This window comes from Bufo bufo, chromosome 2 (genome assembly GCF_905171765.1).
Source record: "Bufo bufo chromosome 2, aBufBuf1.1, whole genome shotgun sequence".
In the NCBI taxonomy this organism is placed as follows: Eukaryota; Metazoa; Chordata; class Amphibia; order Anura; family Bufonidae; genus Bufo; species Bufo bufo.
The window spans coordinates 93,759,506-93,777,500 of record NC_053390.1 but is presented as its reverse complement, the minus strand read 5'-3'; the positions used below and the strand labels follow the sequence as shown (position 1 = coordinate 93,777,500).

Sequence of the window (17,995 nt, the reverse complement as noted above, 5' to 3'; positions counted from 1 at the left end):
TTCAGATAAAGTGGACTAAGTGACGTTCGGAAAAAGGAATTAACACCGCGACAAGCCACCGCAGTTTAAACAGACACTGATCAATCATGACTTGGATACAGATTAAGAAACACCATCGACGTGAAGATCAAAGCTCCTCTGACGTCTTACCACTTTAGTGAATAATATGACAACCTTCTCCAGTCTCTCCCGGCACGGATGCTCGGCTCGGACACCTCGGCCTAGAAAATAATATGGCAAATTATAAAAAATACTGTTCTTGTCTGAGCACTATATAACGGTGTATATGACGACATGTGATAGTACAAGTCCAAGATTCAGCACCAGACTAAGGCCTCGTCCACATTTCCGTTTTTCACTGACGTGTGCTGTCCGCATTTTCCACGGACAGGACACGTACTCATTGATTTAAATGTGTCTGTTTACATTTCAGTATTTTTTTTACTGACCGCGGGTCAGTAAAAAAAAATCACGGAGACATGCACTACTTTGATCCGTAATGCGGACCAAGCACACCCAGTGAAGTCTACAGGGCCGTGAAAATCGTCTGGAGATTCTTTTAAAAGGAATTTTCAGCTGAGCCACGTCAGTAAATTATAGATGACACACGGCTGGTAAAAACAGACATGCGGACCAACCACGGATCCTTCACTGATGAAACACGTCCGCTTTTTTTCACGGACATGACATTGACAAGGAAATATGGACGAGGTCTAAAACTCACAAAGCTCTCATGACATCCCCTAAAATTAGTCACAAACGGCAGATAAATAATTTCGAGAGTATCATTATTTTGAACTCTGCTTTGTGCCTTTTCTCTCCTATTACTCCAGGAAATATATGAATAAATTGACAACTGCGTGTTATTACCTTTGTCTATAGGATGTATTTCAACACAGTTTGACACTGTCACCCTGTACTGGGCGGTCTCAGGGAACAGTAACAACCAGTTTCAATTTATTGACACATTTTCAGAAGTAATAACAGAGGAACTGCACAGTCACAGTTCTAAGAGAAGATGCTACAGTATTGTTATTTTACAGGCAACACAAGTATTTAAGCTAGGCAAAGTGGATTGTTCTTTTTGTTGCAACTATTTCCTAAAAAGGTCGAAAACTAAATTTGCTAAAAATGAGACAAACTGAGCCATGTTGCATTTTACAACACCTTGTTGTTGCAGGTGTATGTGCAATCACATCAGCCAACATGTTGGCATTTATTTTTTTAATTAATTTAATTTTCACATTTTTGGTGGCCCGTGTTTTATGTAACAACAGACACAAAATAAATCTTTAAAAAAAAAATCAGTTTACATACTGTCCTTTTTATGTGGCTCAGTTGCCAGCTTTGCAGTATAGACTAGAGCAGAATGTGCAGAGTCATCTTATTACCATTAAAGGTCGGGTAAATTCCTGACTGCTTTATTGTACTGCTGGATACCTAGATAAGACAGACTAGCAATACTATACACACAGATAAATCTCTTTATGAAGACCTCCCGTCATTGACCTCTGGGGTCGGTGCTGTATTCCATCACTTCCTGGAAACTATGAGCTTCCTTTTAGATGGGAAAGGGAAGTTCTCAAATGAGCACTGATTGATAACATAGGAAGACAACAATTGCTCATTTTTACTTTCATTTTCACAGGGCAATTATTGGGCAGGGTTTGAACAAATGATTGTTTTTGCAATCATTCATTCAAACTTCTCCTCAAAGAATTACACTGTTTATTGGCAGCACATCCCCTCTCTTAAAGAGCCTCTGTCAGCATGATCAACCCTATTAAACCATGCTGATTAAAATAATACCTTATTTTTCTTTGTAGGTTGCAGCGTTGTGGAGAAATGAGGATTTGTATCTTTATGCAAATCAGTCAGTTGGAGCACCAAGGGGTGGGCTGGAGAGCTCTGGGCACCACTAAAGCTACACCTAGTGCTCATTACACTGCTCTCCCCTACATTGATTGATAGGGCTAATAGCCCTGTCTAATGGTTCCTGCACTGTGGCCTACTAATAATCATTGGTGGTCCAAAATGTATATGTTATACAGAGTCATTGGTGTCAGTGGGTAGCTGCTGGCATGTCAGCCCACCCGGAAGTGGAGGTGCCAGGGGCACTGGAAATATTTTTTGGGACAAATGAGAAAAATCCTGCAATTCTGCCATTGTTTTTTGGATTTCGTTTTTTATGGTGTTCACTGTGCACTAAAAATAACATGACATCCCTTTTTCTGCAGGTCAGCATCACACAATTTATATAGTTTCTATTTTGTTTTACTACTTAAAAAACTAAAAACCCTTGGAAAACAATTCTTTGCATCACCAAAGTTAGAGAACGCCATAGAATACATTTTGTCTTTAAATTATAATTTTTTCTATTTTTTTTTTCTAATGCATGGTTTCTAGGTTAAAGCTGTGTTGATTATACCTTGTGACCCTCTAGTGGACTCTGTTTGTCTCAGTAGTTCCATAGCAGTGGAAGAGATTGTGCAGTTCTTTCTTTCAGCCTTGTAAAGGAGATGGCCGGAAGCTCCCTAGCCGTCCACCTCCATTCCTGCGCTACTCACAAAGCACATAAGCTTCGGTTTATCCAAAGAAGGTCCTGGCCTACACCTCCTGCACAATGCAATACAGGTGAAGGAGATGGCCGGGGTATAGTGACCCCGCATGCGCAGAAGCTCCCTGGCCGCCCACCTCCATTCCTGCGCTAGTTACAAAACGCATTAGCTGCGGTTTATCCAAAGAAGGTCCTGGCCTACACCTCCTTCAGTAAGTCACCAGCACAAGAATATCATTAGGATATCTTCCTCCAGACACTCCTCGATCGTCTGCCATGAGGTTAGTTGTACACAGAGGGAGAAGAGAGGTTTACAACTAAGGCTACTTTCACACTCGCGTTTGGTGCGGATCCGTCATAGATAATACAACCGTCTGCATCCGTTCAGAACGGATCCGTTTGTATTATCTGTAACATAGCCAAGACAGATCCGTCTTGAACACCATTGAAAGTCAATGGAGGACGGATCAGTTTTCTATTGTGTCATAGAAAATGGATCCGTCCTCATTGACTTACATTGTGTGTCAGAACGGCTCAGTTTGGCTGCAAGCAGCGTTTTGTTGTCCGCCTCCAAAGTGGAATGGAGACTGAACGGATGCAAACTGATGCATTCTGAGCGGATCCTTTTCCATTCAGAATACATTAGGGCAAAACTGATCCGTTTTGGACCGCTTGTGAGAGCCCAAGACGGATCTCACAAACGGAAAGCCAAAACGCTAGTGTGAAAGTAGCATAACATCGTGGCACGTAGATCGATGTTTGTCTGCAAGAAGATAACTTTGTGCTGTTGATTTACTGCAACCAAAAAGTGTTGAGGAGGATGACATGCAGACGGAGTTGTGAGAACAGAGATTAGTAGAGAAGCCAATTCTATGTGAAGCAGTTAGAGCCCCTGTTGAGGGCATCAGGTGACTTTGCTGAAACCCCGTCCACAGCCCGGGATATCAGAGGGAAAAGAGACAAAAGTACCGAGCAGGAGTAAGGGCTCATGCACACGACCGTATGCCCTCCGAGACATACAGTCCATGAGCGGGCCATATGTCCCGGAGCGGCATACATCGTGCGCACGGGAGCGCACAGCATCATAGGTTACTATGATGCTGTACGCATCGGGCCGCCCGCCGGACTATTGTCCCGCACTCATATAATATTATGAGTGCGGGACAATAGCCCCACGGGCAGCCCGATGCGTACAGCATCAAAGTAAACTATAAGGCTGTGCGCTCCTGTGCGCACGATGTACATCGCTCACGGACCGTATGTCTCAGAGGGCATACGGTCGTGTGCATGAGCCCTAAACTAACTGATGGCAAAACCCCTTAAAGTTTGTACTGCTACCTTTTTGGGTACAAACAACTTTTTAATCGCTTTCTATTGAATGTTTTACATTTATTTATTTATTTGGGGGGCGGCAACATGACAAAAAAACTGCTATTTTGAATTTTTCCATGAAAGCAATTACCTATGGGATAAATACTTTAATAATTTAATAGTTCACATGTTTTCAGATGCGGCAACACCAATAGTGTCTCTTTTTGAAAGTTTTTTTTTAGATGCAAAATTGCCAAGAGGAGTGATTTCAATTTTTTATTTAATTATATATTTTTTATTATTTATACTTTAGCCCTAAACTTGAACCTATTATTCTTCAATCCCTCATACCACCTCCGGCACTCCAGCTGTTTTGGAACTACAACTCCCAGAATGCTCTATTCACGTCTATGGGAGTTACAAGAGCAGCTGAGCAAGTCTGAGTTGTAGGTTTACAGCAGCAGGAGTGCTTAAAGGGGTTGTCTGAGTTATGAAAAATATATATATAGCACTGAAAATCTGATGGGCAGCAATATATAACTGAGCTAAGCAAGTTTTATGCAAAAAATATACATATATTTCCTCATTTCCCTGGTTCTTTTCTGGCCCTTTGTTTACATGCAATAAAAACAATCTCTGCTCTGCTAAGGGAGTGGATACAAGTGCTGCCCTGAGTGACATGTCTGCCTGCTGGGAGACTGTGCAGTATGTTGTATGTGTAGGACTACAAGTCCCAGCTGTATAATGACACTGCTAAGGGAGTGGATACAAGAGCTGCCCTGAGTGACATGTCTGCCTGCTGGGAGACTGTGCAGCATGTTGTATGTGTAGGACTACAAGTCCCAGCTGTATGACACTGCTAAGGGAGTGAATACAAGAGCTGCCCTGAGTGCTGGGAGAATCAACAGCAACTTGTAAGTGTATCTCCAATATGGTCCGCCCGCCCGCCCCCCCCAGGAAAGTTTTTAAGCTTAATAATATATATATCTACAACATTAAGGGCTGTTTCACACGAGCGGATGCCGTGCGTGACATCCGCTCCGTGAATGACAGCCAAGACCCGATGCAGACTGCAGAAGCACGGAGCATTAACCTGACTGATAATGCTCCGTGCCGCTCTGTGATCTCTTTACTACGAAATCACAGTGACAACTTTATCTCACTGTGATTTCGTAGTAAAGAGATCACAGAGAGGCACGGAGCATTATCAGTCATGTTAATGCTCCGTGCTTCTGCAGTCTGCATCGGGTCTTGGCTGTCATTCACGGAGCGGATGTCACGCACGGCATCCGCTCGTGTGAAACAGCCCTAAGAGGAATCTGTCACCAGCGACCTCCCTATCCAGCTGTGACAATTTGCATTTATACATCACTCATTCAGTTTGTTGGTGTGATTAGCTAAAAATAAAGTTGAAAATTCACTCCAGTACGGGGGGGCAGGGGGGGGACGACCAGGAGTAGTTTTTCTAGACTAAAGTGTTAGGTTTAAAGATGCATCAAATTTAACAAACAACATGCAACATTTGATAAATTTGGTGCAAAGTACGTTAATGAAGGCTTAAGCAAAACAAATATCAACCTGATAAGTTCCCCCCATTATTTCTCTTCTACAGACTTAGGCCTCTAGCACACGAATGTTATTTTTTTTCGTTTACGTTCCGTTATTTGCGTTCCGTATACGAAACCATTCATTTCAATGGGTCTGCAAAAAAAAAAAAACGGAAGTTACTCCGTATGTATTTCGTTTCGGTATTTCCGTTTTTCCGTTCAAAGATAGAATAGCTCCTATTAGTGTCCGCATAAAGAACAAGTATAGTAATGTTATATCAGGGGTCAGGTGTTCCGTTCCGCAAAAAATGGAATGCACACAGACGTCATCCGTATTTTTTTGCAGATCAGTTTTTTGCAGACCGCAAAATACTGAAAAAGCCATACGGACGTGTGCAAGAGGCCTTAGGCCTCATGCACACAACCGTATGTATTTTGCGGTCCGCAAAAAACGCATCCACAAAAAATACGGATGACGTCCGTGTGCATTCCGTGTTTTGCGGAACGGAACAGCTGACCCCTAATAGAACAGTAGTATTCTTGTTCGTAATGCGGACAATAATGACATGTTCTTTATTTTTGCGTAACGGAAATATGGACATACGGAAACGGAATGCACACGGAGTACCCTCTTTTTTTTGCGGATTCATTGAAATGAATGGTTCCGTATACATTTCGGACACAGAAATAAAATACGTTCGTGTGCATGAGCCCTTACATCTCATTAATAAAAGAAAAATCTGATTTAATGAGTGTATTATGAAAAGATATGGCTGCACTTCAGAGAAGCTGGTAATCACATGCATTGGGTGTGTAAGTGAATGACAATACTTGAAGTTATCTTTTTTATTGTCCATTAATTTCTTTAATCAATATTACTCTGACCGAAAGAAAGTCAAACAGGTTAGGACTGAGTTCACACTTCAGTTATTTGGTCAGTTATTTCCATCAGCTGTTGTGTGCCAAAACCAGCTGAGGGTCAAAAACACAGAACAGATATATGATATTATGAGTGCGGGACAATAGTTCCGCGGGCGGCCCGATGCGCACAGCATCATAGTAACCTATGATGCAGTGCGCTCCTGTGCGCACGATGTATGCCTCTCCGGGACATATGGCCCGCTCACGGACCACATGTCTCAGAGGGCATACGGTCGTGTGCACGAGCCCTAAGGGCTCGTTCACACGAACGTATGGGTTCCGTTGCCGTATTGCGGACCGCATATGCGGATCCGCAATAAACGGTCACCGTTCCGTGTGCATTCAGCATCACGGATGCGGACCCTTTCACTTGAAAGGGTCCGCAAATCCGGAGATGCGGAGCGGTGCGGAACGGAAGCACGGAACGGAAACCCACGGAAGCACTACGGAGTGCTTCTGTGGGGTTCCGCTCCGTACTTCCGTTCCGCACAAAGATAGAACATGTCCGCCCAGAAGAGGATACACTTGGCTTCTCTACAGGTGGAGGATGATGTCATCGGAGCATGGCCAGTATTCATCTGCACTGGTGTGGGAGGCAAAGAAAGAGACAGATGCACTGTGCATGCGCCGTTAGCTTTGCTCGTCAGGATTAGCAGGCATTATGCCTGGTTTAATAGGGTTGATCCTGCTGACTGATGCTTTTGAAATGGCTGTTTCACTTCACAAAATTTTTAAATGACACAAAACAAACAAACTAAAAAAGAACATTATCTCAAACTTGTATGTGTATCAGCTATGCCCAAAAAATTATGATTATTAGGTTTTAAGAGCATTACTATAAGAGATACTTACTGCATTCCAAAAAGTGTCTCACACGGTCAAATATGGCATGAAGAAATCCCTGGAAAAATGAAATAAAAATAAGACCATTGCACTGCCATATACTGATAATCAAGCACTACGGCATCCAGACTACGAGAGCCACTCTGTCAGGCTAATTTATCTGTGACTTGTTATATCTATCATCTTTCCGCAAAAGCCTCATTTTCTACACCGAGTCCTGGCCCCAGAACATCTCTGGAACTTCTATTTCAAAGTGTCGGTGGTTGAATGGTCTGCTGATGACATCTATAATAGATCTAGTGAAGCATTCAGTTCACAGACCCTTCGAGATATTTTCTGTGCCTGTATGAGGCTAAGAAACTGCAAAGTAATTCTAAAAATTCTCGTAAATTATTACACATTTTTTACATTTATTTGCAAAACATATTTACATATTATACTCCAGAATAAGTCAACGTAGACGGTAATTATCAGGCTCTGTGCACATTCCCCTTATTTGCTTTCCTTAAGCATTTTTACAGCATTTTTAGGGCAAAAACAGTGTACTGAAACCACATCAGAAACATGACTAATTCTTTCTAATAAAGCTAGAACCAGCCCTGTACCTGACATGGATCCAGAGATCTCCACATTCATTGCTCTGCTGGATTTATATCAAGCTGACAGCTCAGGGGGAGTGTCTTTTCTGCTGCAGCAAAGGGGGTGTGTCCATGCTCTCCCTATCACAGCTCAGGAGGCAGTTAAAGGATGTTACTGAGCATGTGCGGCCATCTCAGTGAGCCGGACAAAGAAATAAAACAAAAAGTATACAGCAGGTGGCGCTATACAGATATATTTTATCTGATAACTCAGTGGCTATGCTAAATTTGCAATTACATGCAATTACAAAAGTATTCAGATCCAGGTGCTGGTTTGAAAACTGTCGAATATTTTTTCCTCTTAAATGCAATCTGCGCAAATGGTATTGTACTGTCTCCCTGCCAACTTTCTGACAAAAGGGGTGTGGTGGGGTGTGGGTGGGCCAACGGCGCCGCCAGATTTATCATCATTTATGACTGAAATCTACACAAGCTATGAGCAGCTTGTCATAAATTAAGTGCATTTCTCAGACAATGCAAAGGAGGTCATAGAAAATGCTGGTCTTGACGACTCTCCCTCATTTTCTAACACTAGCAGCCAATGTCATGCTACCAGTAGCACCTAATTATCATAACTGTAGATGCACAGAAATCCAAACAGGAATGGATTTCTGACGACTGTCATGCTGCAACTTGTGGGTAGAAATGTGACCATGTCTTCTTCTTGGCTGCAGAAAAGACATTCCGTGCACAAGCCACCGCCTCAGCCATGCACAGGACGTTGTGGCCATAGATACTAGACAGTACCAGACCACTGGGCAATATGACATTCATCAAAGCTGGATTACAAGTCTTGGAGCTATACCCAGAATTTATGTAATGTTACTGTTACATAGTGCAAGTAACCCAGTTTTACCAGGATCCTGGAAAGCTGATCTGCCTTGCTATGGCACTATTTAGGAGTGAGGAGGCGGATTTATCTTGGTAGATTCAGTATTTCTGCCATCTATTACAGTTCCACATTTTATTCATTTATGTTATGCACTTATATAGTGCTACTATATTCCGCAGCGCTTTACAGACATTAGAAACCAACTGTCCACAATGGGGCTCACAATCTAAGTTCTCTATCAGTATGTCTTTGGAGTGTGGGAGGAAACCGGAGAACCCGGAGGAAACCCACGCAAACACGGTGAGAACATACAAACTCCATGCAGATGTTGTCCTTGGTCGGATTCGAACCTAGGACCCCAGCGCTGCAAGGCACCAGTGCTAACCACTGAGCCACCGTGCTGTAACTCACATGGTTGTAACTCAGCTTTCCTAGGACCCTGCAAGGCAAATCTGCTAGATATGAGACCATTTAGGAGTGAGGAGGAGGATTTAGTATTCTGCCTTCTATCACAGCTCCACATGGTGGTAACCCAGTTTTCTCCTGAAAGGCATACCTGCCTAGCTATGGCATTATTTGGGAGTAAGGAAATAATTTATTTAGGTACATAGTTCCAATATAATCCATAGCACTTTACTGGCATTATCATCATTAATTTGTTACCCAGCTTTCCCAGGCCCCTGAGTTACAAATCTGTATAGCTATGCTACAGTATGGAGGATATGTCACTAGGATTCTTACTCAGCTTTTCCAGGCCCTTGGCTAGCAAATTCAGCTAGTTATTCTACAATACTGGGAATTTACCAATTCATAAATAGGCTTATCTGGCATTCTGCAGTCTAGGAAAGCTGGGTACCAAGCCAGTATTAGGGGCATATTGGTTATATAAAATACACAATACTGCCCTGATACATTGTGTGAATCCATCATATGGTACCAGAGCAACGTAATCTGCTGTCACCAATGCAGCTGCACAGTGTCACCTAGCTTTTCCAGGTCCCTGAACGGCAAGAAGGCCTAGCTATATGAAGGGATTTATCACTACATAGATCCCTAAATATAATATCAGGAGAATCGTGAGTATATAATATAAATGTAGGTTGTTCTCCAGCGTACCATGACATGCTACCCAGCTTTTCAAAGCTGTTGAAAGACAAATCTGCACTCATTCAGGCTGAGTTCACACAGGCGAGATTTCCGCGCGGGTGCAATGCGTGAGGTGAACGCATTGCACCCGCACTGAATCTGGACCCATTCACTTCTATAGGGCTGTGCACATGAGCGGTGATTTTCACGCATCACTTATGTGTTGCGTGAAAATCGCAGCATGCTCTATATTGTGTGTTTATCACGCAACGCAGGCCCCATAAAAGTGAATGGGGCTGAGTGAAAATCGCAAGCATCCGCAATCAAGTGCGGATGCGGTGCGATTTTCAAGCATTGTTGCTAAGATGACAGTCTATTCACTGTATTATTTTCCCTTATAACATGGTTATAAGGGAAAATAATAGCATTCTTTAATACAGAATGCTTAGTAGGTGGTCAATTGAGGGTTAAAAAATTAAAAATAATTAACTCACCTTCTCCTCTTGATCGCGTAGCTGCCGGTCTCTTCTTACTTCTTTAATCATGAGCTGCCGGCTAAAGGACCTGTGGTGATATCACATCACATGGTCCAATCACATGGTCCATCACCGTGGTGATAATGTGATCTTTGTATAGGTTAATTACCGTATTTCCAGCACTATAAGACGCACTTTGTAGCAAGAAAAAAATCTTAAATAATAAGAGGGTCCTCTGCAAGCTAGGAGATAAAACCGTACTGCCAGGATCTGCAATGATGTGACCGGTCCATGGGGCCAGGCGGGAAGTGCAGGAAAATTAGAAAACTGTTGGCCCGTCCACAAAAGATGTAACCTATTTTTATTAAAAGATGTCTGTGTGTGTTGCAGGCTCTATGTGTGCGAGTGCATGCAGCAGAGCCATTTGTGTATGTAGAATACTTGCCTTTATGTGCATATAGCAGTGTTATGTGTGTGCATGTAGTAGTGCTGTTTGTCATTTGCATGTTGCAGGGCTGTGTTTGTCAAGTGTGTATGCAGTAGTGCTGTGCTGTGTGTGTACGTTACTGACATTACCCCCCCCCCCCCCTACTTTATTAAATCACCAGGGAGGCTTTAAAGGGGTCATCCCACTAATGTAAAAAAGGAGGCAGTTAAAGGATGATACTGAGCATGTGCGACCATCTCAGTGAGCAAAACAAAGAAATAAGAAAAAATAAAACGGCAGGTGGCGCTATACAGATACATTTTATTAGATAACTCAGTGGCTATGCTAGATTTTTAATTACACGGAATTACATAAGTATTCAGATCCAGGTGCTGGTTTGAAAACTGTAGAATATTTTTCGTGGAACAACCCCTTTAATAAGTAGAAAACATTTTTCTTATAATTTGTTGTTGTCGAAACTTGGTGCGTCTTATCGTCCAGTGCGTCTTATAGTGCGTGAAATTCTACTAATTTCTGTGTTGTCACACAGATAACAGATGTCCGTAGCTTCAGTTTCTAAGAAATGTTACACTTTGCCAAATAGCAGAAATCCCTAAATGTGTTCAGTACGCGAGCAGACGCCTGTGCGGGTGACGTTTAATTGCCGCTCTGCAGGTATTCTGCCCTCTATAAAAGCGGTATTGTTTTCTGTCACCAATAGGGAACTGTCGAAGATACTTCTCGCTCTGTCGCCAAGATTTAGCATTCAGCGAGCGGTGTGTGCTAACAGAAACTAATTACCCATAATAACATTTTGATCATGTAGGTATAGCTCTAATAGTCAATTAGCACGCTGTCACTCAGCCGCAAATTGATTGACAAAAATAATCACATTCCATTTTCTATCGGGAGCGCAGCATCGCGTTTCATGAGCAGAAGGATTGCTGAGGAGACTGGGGACGAAATGCTAAAGGCACAAGTAATAATGCAGCAGATAAGAACTGGACTTGTGAATGGTTCTAGCGGACACTGCCTTTATAGCGCCAGATAGTCCACCACTTACATCTGCTTTATCGGGGTCAGATAGATGATCTATCTCTGGATCAACTTCAAAGACCAAATCTGCTGGGAGCTGAACTAGAAAGAATGGAAGAGAAGGGGGGCAGAGACATAAAGAGGTACAGAGATAGATAGATAGATAGATAGATAGATAGATAGATAGATAGATAGATAGATAGATAGATAGATAGATAGATAGATAGATAGATAGATAGATAGATAGATAGATACATGAGATAGATAGATAGATAGATAGATAGATAGATAGATAGATAGATAGATAGATAGATAGATAGATAGATAGATAGATAAGATATAGACAGATAAATAGACAGATGACATGATAGATAGATAGATAGATAGATAGATAGATAGATAGATAGATAGATAGATAGATAGATACGAGATTTATAGAATATAGACAGATAACATGGCAGAGAGATAGAGATGCAATCATCCAAAAATGTAGATAAACATCTTTGTGGGAGTGCTTCTTTAAATACATAAGGACAGCGAGCCATATGCTGGGGAAGAATTTGGACATGCACGCACTGGCCCTTTAAGAGGCCGAGAGTGAGCGCATGCTCCCTAAGGAACAGGCTAGGCAGAGGAGCGCAGGCGCTAGGAGAGCAGCGGGCGCATGGAGCGTAGCAGATGACAGAAGGAGGTGTGCCGGCCCGGACTGCCTGTGAAGCAGCATGCAGAGCCAAGTGAGAGATGCCCGCGACTGATATAAAAAGGGGGGCAGTGGCAGACACAGACAGATATTAGATAGATAGATGGACAGACAGATAGGCAGAGAGATTAATAATGAGAGCTAGCAGACAGATTGATATGAGATAGATACAGTGGATTCGAAAAGTCTTTAGACCCTATCACTTTTTTCAGACTTTGTGAGGTTGCGGCCTTGGGCTAAAACTTAAAAAAATCATCCAATTTTTGCTTATTATTCTGCACTCAATACCCCATAATGACAAAGTTAAAACAGAATAAACCATAGTCATCAAACCCTAATACACAAGGCTGAAAATCCAAAATCCAAACACAATGCAACAGCACTCTGCAAACAAATCTGCCAGATCCAGTATAACCTATATTATATTATAATCTCTGCTCTTTCTGTACTCAGGAGTCCAGTGGGCGGTCCTAACCACTGAATGACAGTTATCTTTGCTATGAATACCTCATACAGAGGTAGCTGTCAATCACATAGGACCACCCTCTGGACTCCTAAGCACAGAAACAGCAGAGATTTAGGGTGCATTTACACGACCATATGTATTTTGCAGTCTGCAAAACGCGGATCCGCAAAAATACGGATGACGTCTATGCAGTGTCCGTGTTGCATCGTTTTTTTTTTGTTTTTTGTAGATCCATTGTAACTAGGGATGAGCGAATCGACTTCAGATGAAACATCCGAAGTCGATTCGCATAAAATTTCGTTCCAATACTGTACGGAGCTCCTGAATGTATTGGCTCCTATGAGCTGAAGCTATTGCTTCGCGAAGTCTTACGAGACTTCAGGTAATAACTTCATAAATTAATTTGTACTGTAAAAAACCATTTCCCGAATTCGGGTTCGGTTCCAAGGTGCCACTTATCGCTTATCGCTAATTGTAACAATGCCTATCCTTGTCGGCAAAACGAACAAGAATAGGACATGTTCTATATTGTTTGCTGGGCTGCAGAACAGAAACACAGATTTTGTTGCAGACCCATTGAAATAAATGGGTCCGCATCATATCCGCAAAAAACGTGGATGGGATGCGGACCAAAAACACGGTCCGCAAATTACGGATACCGGCCATGTGCATTTTTCAGAATGGATAAGTCCTATCCTTGTCTGTAATGCGGACAGTAATAGGACCTGTTCTATATCTTTGCGGATGCCATGGAACAGACATACGGATGCGGACAGCACGCGGAGTGCTGTCCGCATCTTTTGCGGCCCCACTGAAGTGAATGGGTCCGCGTCTGACCCACAAAAAAAGGGCCGAACGGATGCGGACAAAAAATAAGTTCATGTGCATGAACCTTTATACTGAATCTATGCCCATAACATTAGATATCAGTCTGCTCAGCTCCTCCTGCTCTATAACACTGGTGGCCATAGCCAGGACTACATGTACCAAGCTCCACCAGCCACCGTTACAGCCCATACATCTCATACTGAACATTTTCAATAACTTAGAGGCTTGACAGTTACAACATGAGCCCTTACCATGACTTCTGCATTCTGGAGAGGATCAGCGAACCCATGGACAGTCAACTTACGAAGCACTAAAAATACAAAACAAAGCAGTACGCTAATCAGACCAAAAGAAGACGCCACCAAGATAAGAAACTCCTGCAAACTAAGAATAAAATGACATCCAAAGCAGCATTTAGCAGAGGGCAGAAGTGAAGAGGAGATAACCGGAGAGGTCACTGGCCTCCCCGAGAAGCATCGTCCTAATGGAATATAAATGGCTGGTTTTATCCACTTTGCTGCTGTTATTTGCATTTTGTTCATTCACCCTTTTTTGTTTTTATTTATCGCACTTATGTCTCGGCCTCATTATTCTCCCCCACAGGTTAACATTTATTATGACCTCTTTCAATTTTCTAGAGTCCCACTTCATGAGAAATTATCATAACACACGGGCAGAGTCCGATGTCAGCGCGCAGTGACCGCTTTCATGGATTCGTCACTTGCTCTTTCCATCATTTTAGTGTCCGTATTGTCCTTTTTTATAATACATGAACAGATTATAACCTGAATAATTACAGAATAAAAAAAAAATTGATGCAGGAGATGGGATTTTATAATGGTGAAAATAAGTGTGCTCCAAATGTATTAGATGGCTTATGGTGGTATTATGTGGTTGTACTTAGGGAGTGACCCCGATGAAGGTAAAAAAAAAAAATGAAGATCAGTAAAAGACAATTTCTTTCTAACAAAACTAGAACCAGTTCTGTACCGCACATGGATCTAGAGCTCCCCCATTCATTGCTACGATGGGGAACGGGTCCTCCCTTCCCTGGAACCATCACAACAGTAGGTATGGCTGGTGGCAGTTGAAAGATGTAACTGACCATGTGTGACCACCTCAGCGAGGTGGACAGAGAAGTAAGGAAAAGAATGAACGGCACTATACAGAGACATTTTATCGCACGCTTAGATGGGATGCTGAATTTTAAATACATCCAGTGACAAAAGCATTCATATTCAGAAGTGCTGGCTTAAAAAACTTAGAATATTTTTCATGGGACAACCCCTTTAAGTCTAAGACCAACTTTTATTTGAACAGTGAAGTATTTTTGGGCAAAGACAGGTCAAAATACAAAAAAATGTAAGTTGGCGTCAGGATCACTGAAGAATTAGGCACACTTGTCTATTCACAATGTGTTTGCAGTGTCCATCAGAGATACAGCGTGGGGACATATTACCTCCAAGGGATGCCACAGTATAGGCATACAATAGTATCTGCGGCCCACAGACTCTCATGTTAAATAAAAATATATATATTATGGTAAATGTTTTTTTTTATGAGATGTCTTTATATCGGGGGTGCACAGCTGTGGTTTATGGCCCCTATCCTGCTTTTCTCGGTGCATAGTGCTTAATGAGCGATATGCAGTGAATAGAATTAGTGGCTATGCCGCTTCCTCTATTGGACAGTGATTGCCGGGCGTCTCGGGCAGAGCAGAGCTACGGGTACTTAGCAGACCCTGATCAGCTCTGTTACAGTGTAAAAAGTGAAACACACAAAAAAAAAGTAGTGTTAGTGTCCCCACAACAATCATTCCCCCTCATTCACTTTACATCAGCTGATGCAAATGAGCGCAGATTGACATTTGAACTAGACCAATGGCCCTCAGACCAAAAAGAGGGTGTGCATCTCTGCTCTATATATAGTAGAGCAGCACACTTCTGCATCCCATAACAGAATATGGAAGTATATCAGTATAGGACCTCTGTTAGGTGAATGGAGGCTGTACGTCAGGTATGGAAAACAGTACAAATGAAGTGCAAAACCACCCGTATCCGAACCATTTCTGACTACTACTTTTGACCACACAGAAACATGCTGATCAAGGTAATTCCTAAAGTGCATTAGTCATCAGGATCATCCCTATTAAACCATCCATAACACTTGGTAGGGTTGACTCTGCTGATTAAAACCATACTTTTCATCCCCTGACCCGTTGTTTTATTTTGGAGAAATAAGTGTTTCTAAGAAGAAGAAAAAAGCAAATAAGGTCTTAAGGGGGCACATTCTAGAGACAGGTGGCCCTAGCAACTCGGTTCACCTTAGCTCTTCCATTGTGCTTCCCTGACACCTGGCCCTGTCAATCAAATGACGGAAGGAGTCTCTGGGGAAGCAGAGTTGAGGAGCTAGGTGCACTGAGTGGCTAAGGCCCACCCTCAGTGCGATTAGTGTTGCCCCAGCTCACAAGTTAGGATATGACACCAATGTCACAAACATGCGGATCCCACCTCTGGGACCCACACCTATGTCTAGAATGGGGCCCCCAAAGCGAATAAGAGCATGCCGTGCATGCGTAATGTGTGCTCCATTCACTTACTCTGGAGTTACGAAGTTATCTCCGGAACTCCCATAGAAGTGAATGAAGAGTGCACTGTGCAAACGTCGCCACGTCGCCATACTCATCTGTGGGAGCTCCAGGAATAACGGAGACGGTGCTTGGCTACTTTCAGCACTCCCACAGAAGTGAATGAAGGATAGTCCCACTTGTTTACTTATCTGACACTGGGGACACAGCCTAGCGATATGCCACCAATGTGGGAGATGGGCCAACCCTTTTAAACCCTAACTTGCATATTTAAAAAAAAAAAACTCATTTTTCTCAAATGCAGCAGCAGATCGGGGGATGAAAGGTATGGTTTAAATTGGTAAGGTCAGCCCGATCAGGCACTATATTTGGTTTAATAGGGTTCATCCTGCTGACAGATTCCCTTTAAACTGGAAGCCTCTAATATACACTCTTTTCATTGGGGAGCCGCAGTGTTAATGGGGATGTCCATTGAGCTTTGCAGCTGTGCTAAAATTATAACTTCCAGTACGCCCTGAAAACCTGCAGCTGTCAGAGCATGCTGAGAGTTATAGTTCACATGGCTGGAGAGCTGCAGGTTAGAGACCAGCACTGGGTGAGGGAACGGTTTTCAATAGGGAAGTTGAACATGGGTGGTCTAAACCAGTTAGCCCCTTCTGATTTACTAAATTAAACGTCAGCGCAGACCTTTCAGTGACAGTGAGGATCTTTCTAAGGAGCTGACGGCGGCCGGGTCCCCTTCAGAGCAGATCTGCTGCAGGAATGTGTCCGCGTGATGATTCCAGAGGCAGCAAGCAAAACTGTAGATCTCCGCGGCCAGCTGCAATGCAAACACAGGATAAAGTCAGGGGTGGGAATGACCGATCCGCGGGCAGATCCGAAAACACAAGTGCAGTAAAAGGCAGGGGAGAAAAAGGGCTTCTCGGGACTTCACTAAATCAAAGTTAAATTGGCATTCAGCATCCGGTCACCTTCCATTTACGGAGAGATTAATCTACGGGAGACTCCCGTCAGCGGCTTCTGAAAGTGACTGACAATGATGCATCCTGCGCACTTCAAAGAATTAACCTGAAAAACGACTCTGCCTTTAAAGTCCAGCAGAGTCGGCTGAGACAAATAAAACACAGTGGGGGAAATGAAATGCTTTCTACAACCAACGCAAAGGATTTTTAGAAAAATGTCTCCGTATAGGAGTGAAAGTCTTGGAGCACGTCACCTACTGAACACTTAATCCACATAAAAGAGGAACCTTGTTACATTGTTCCTTGATTTACAGGTTGTATAATACTTCATAGAAACATAGAAGAAACACGGCAGAAAAAACCTTGAGGTCCATGTAGTCCGCCCTCATGTTATCACTTATCTTTGGACAGATGTGTGTTCAGCCCAAACATGTGAAAGGGCATCTGTCAGCAGTTTTGTACCTACGAAACTGGCTGACCTGTTACATGTGCACTTGGCAGCTGAAGGCATCTGTGTTGGTCCCATGTTCATATGTGCCCGCATTGCTGAGAAAAATAAAGTTTTGATATATGCAAATGAGCCTCTAGGAGCAACGGGGGCGTTGCCGTTACACCTAGCAGTGATGGCTGACCTCCCAACTACGACTCCCAATCTATTGCTACTCAAAGAGTAAATAACCAGCATAAGCCTATGGTAAAACACCATAATACACAACCTATAAATGAATACCAGACCGCTTAGAAATTTATGTCATTTTATTACATGATTACACATATTA

The 17,995-nt window shown here is 42.8% G+C and overlaps 1 protein-coding gene across 1 annotated transcript in view; it reads right to left on the bottom strand.

Moving 5' to 3' along the window:
* Positions 1 to 17,995, bottom strand: part of IPO11 (importin 11) — a 565,426-nt gene that overhangs the window by 463,772 nt on the left and 83,659 nt on the right. Inside the window, exons 6-9 of the mRNA XM_040421326.1 lie at positions 16,942 to 17,074; positions 13,919 to 13,977; positions 7,189 to 7,237; positions 151 to 221 (exon numbers count right to left, since the gene is read on the bottom strand). Of these exons, the coding sequence (XP_040277260.1) occupies positions 151 to 221; positions 7,189 to 7,237; positions 13,919 to 13,977; positions 16,942 to 17,074 (312 nt within the window). The remainder of the gene's footprint in view (positions 1 to 150; positions 222 to 7,188; positions 7,238 to 13,918; positions 13,978 to 16,941; positions 17,075 to 17,995) is intronic.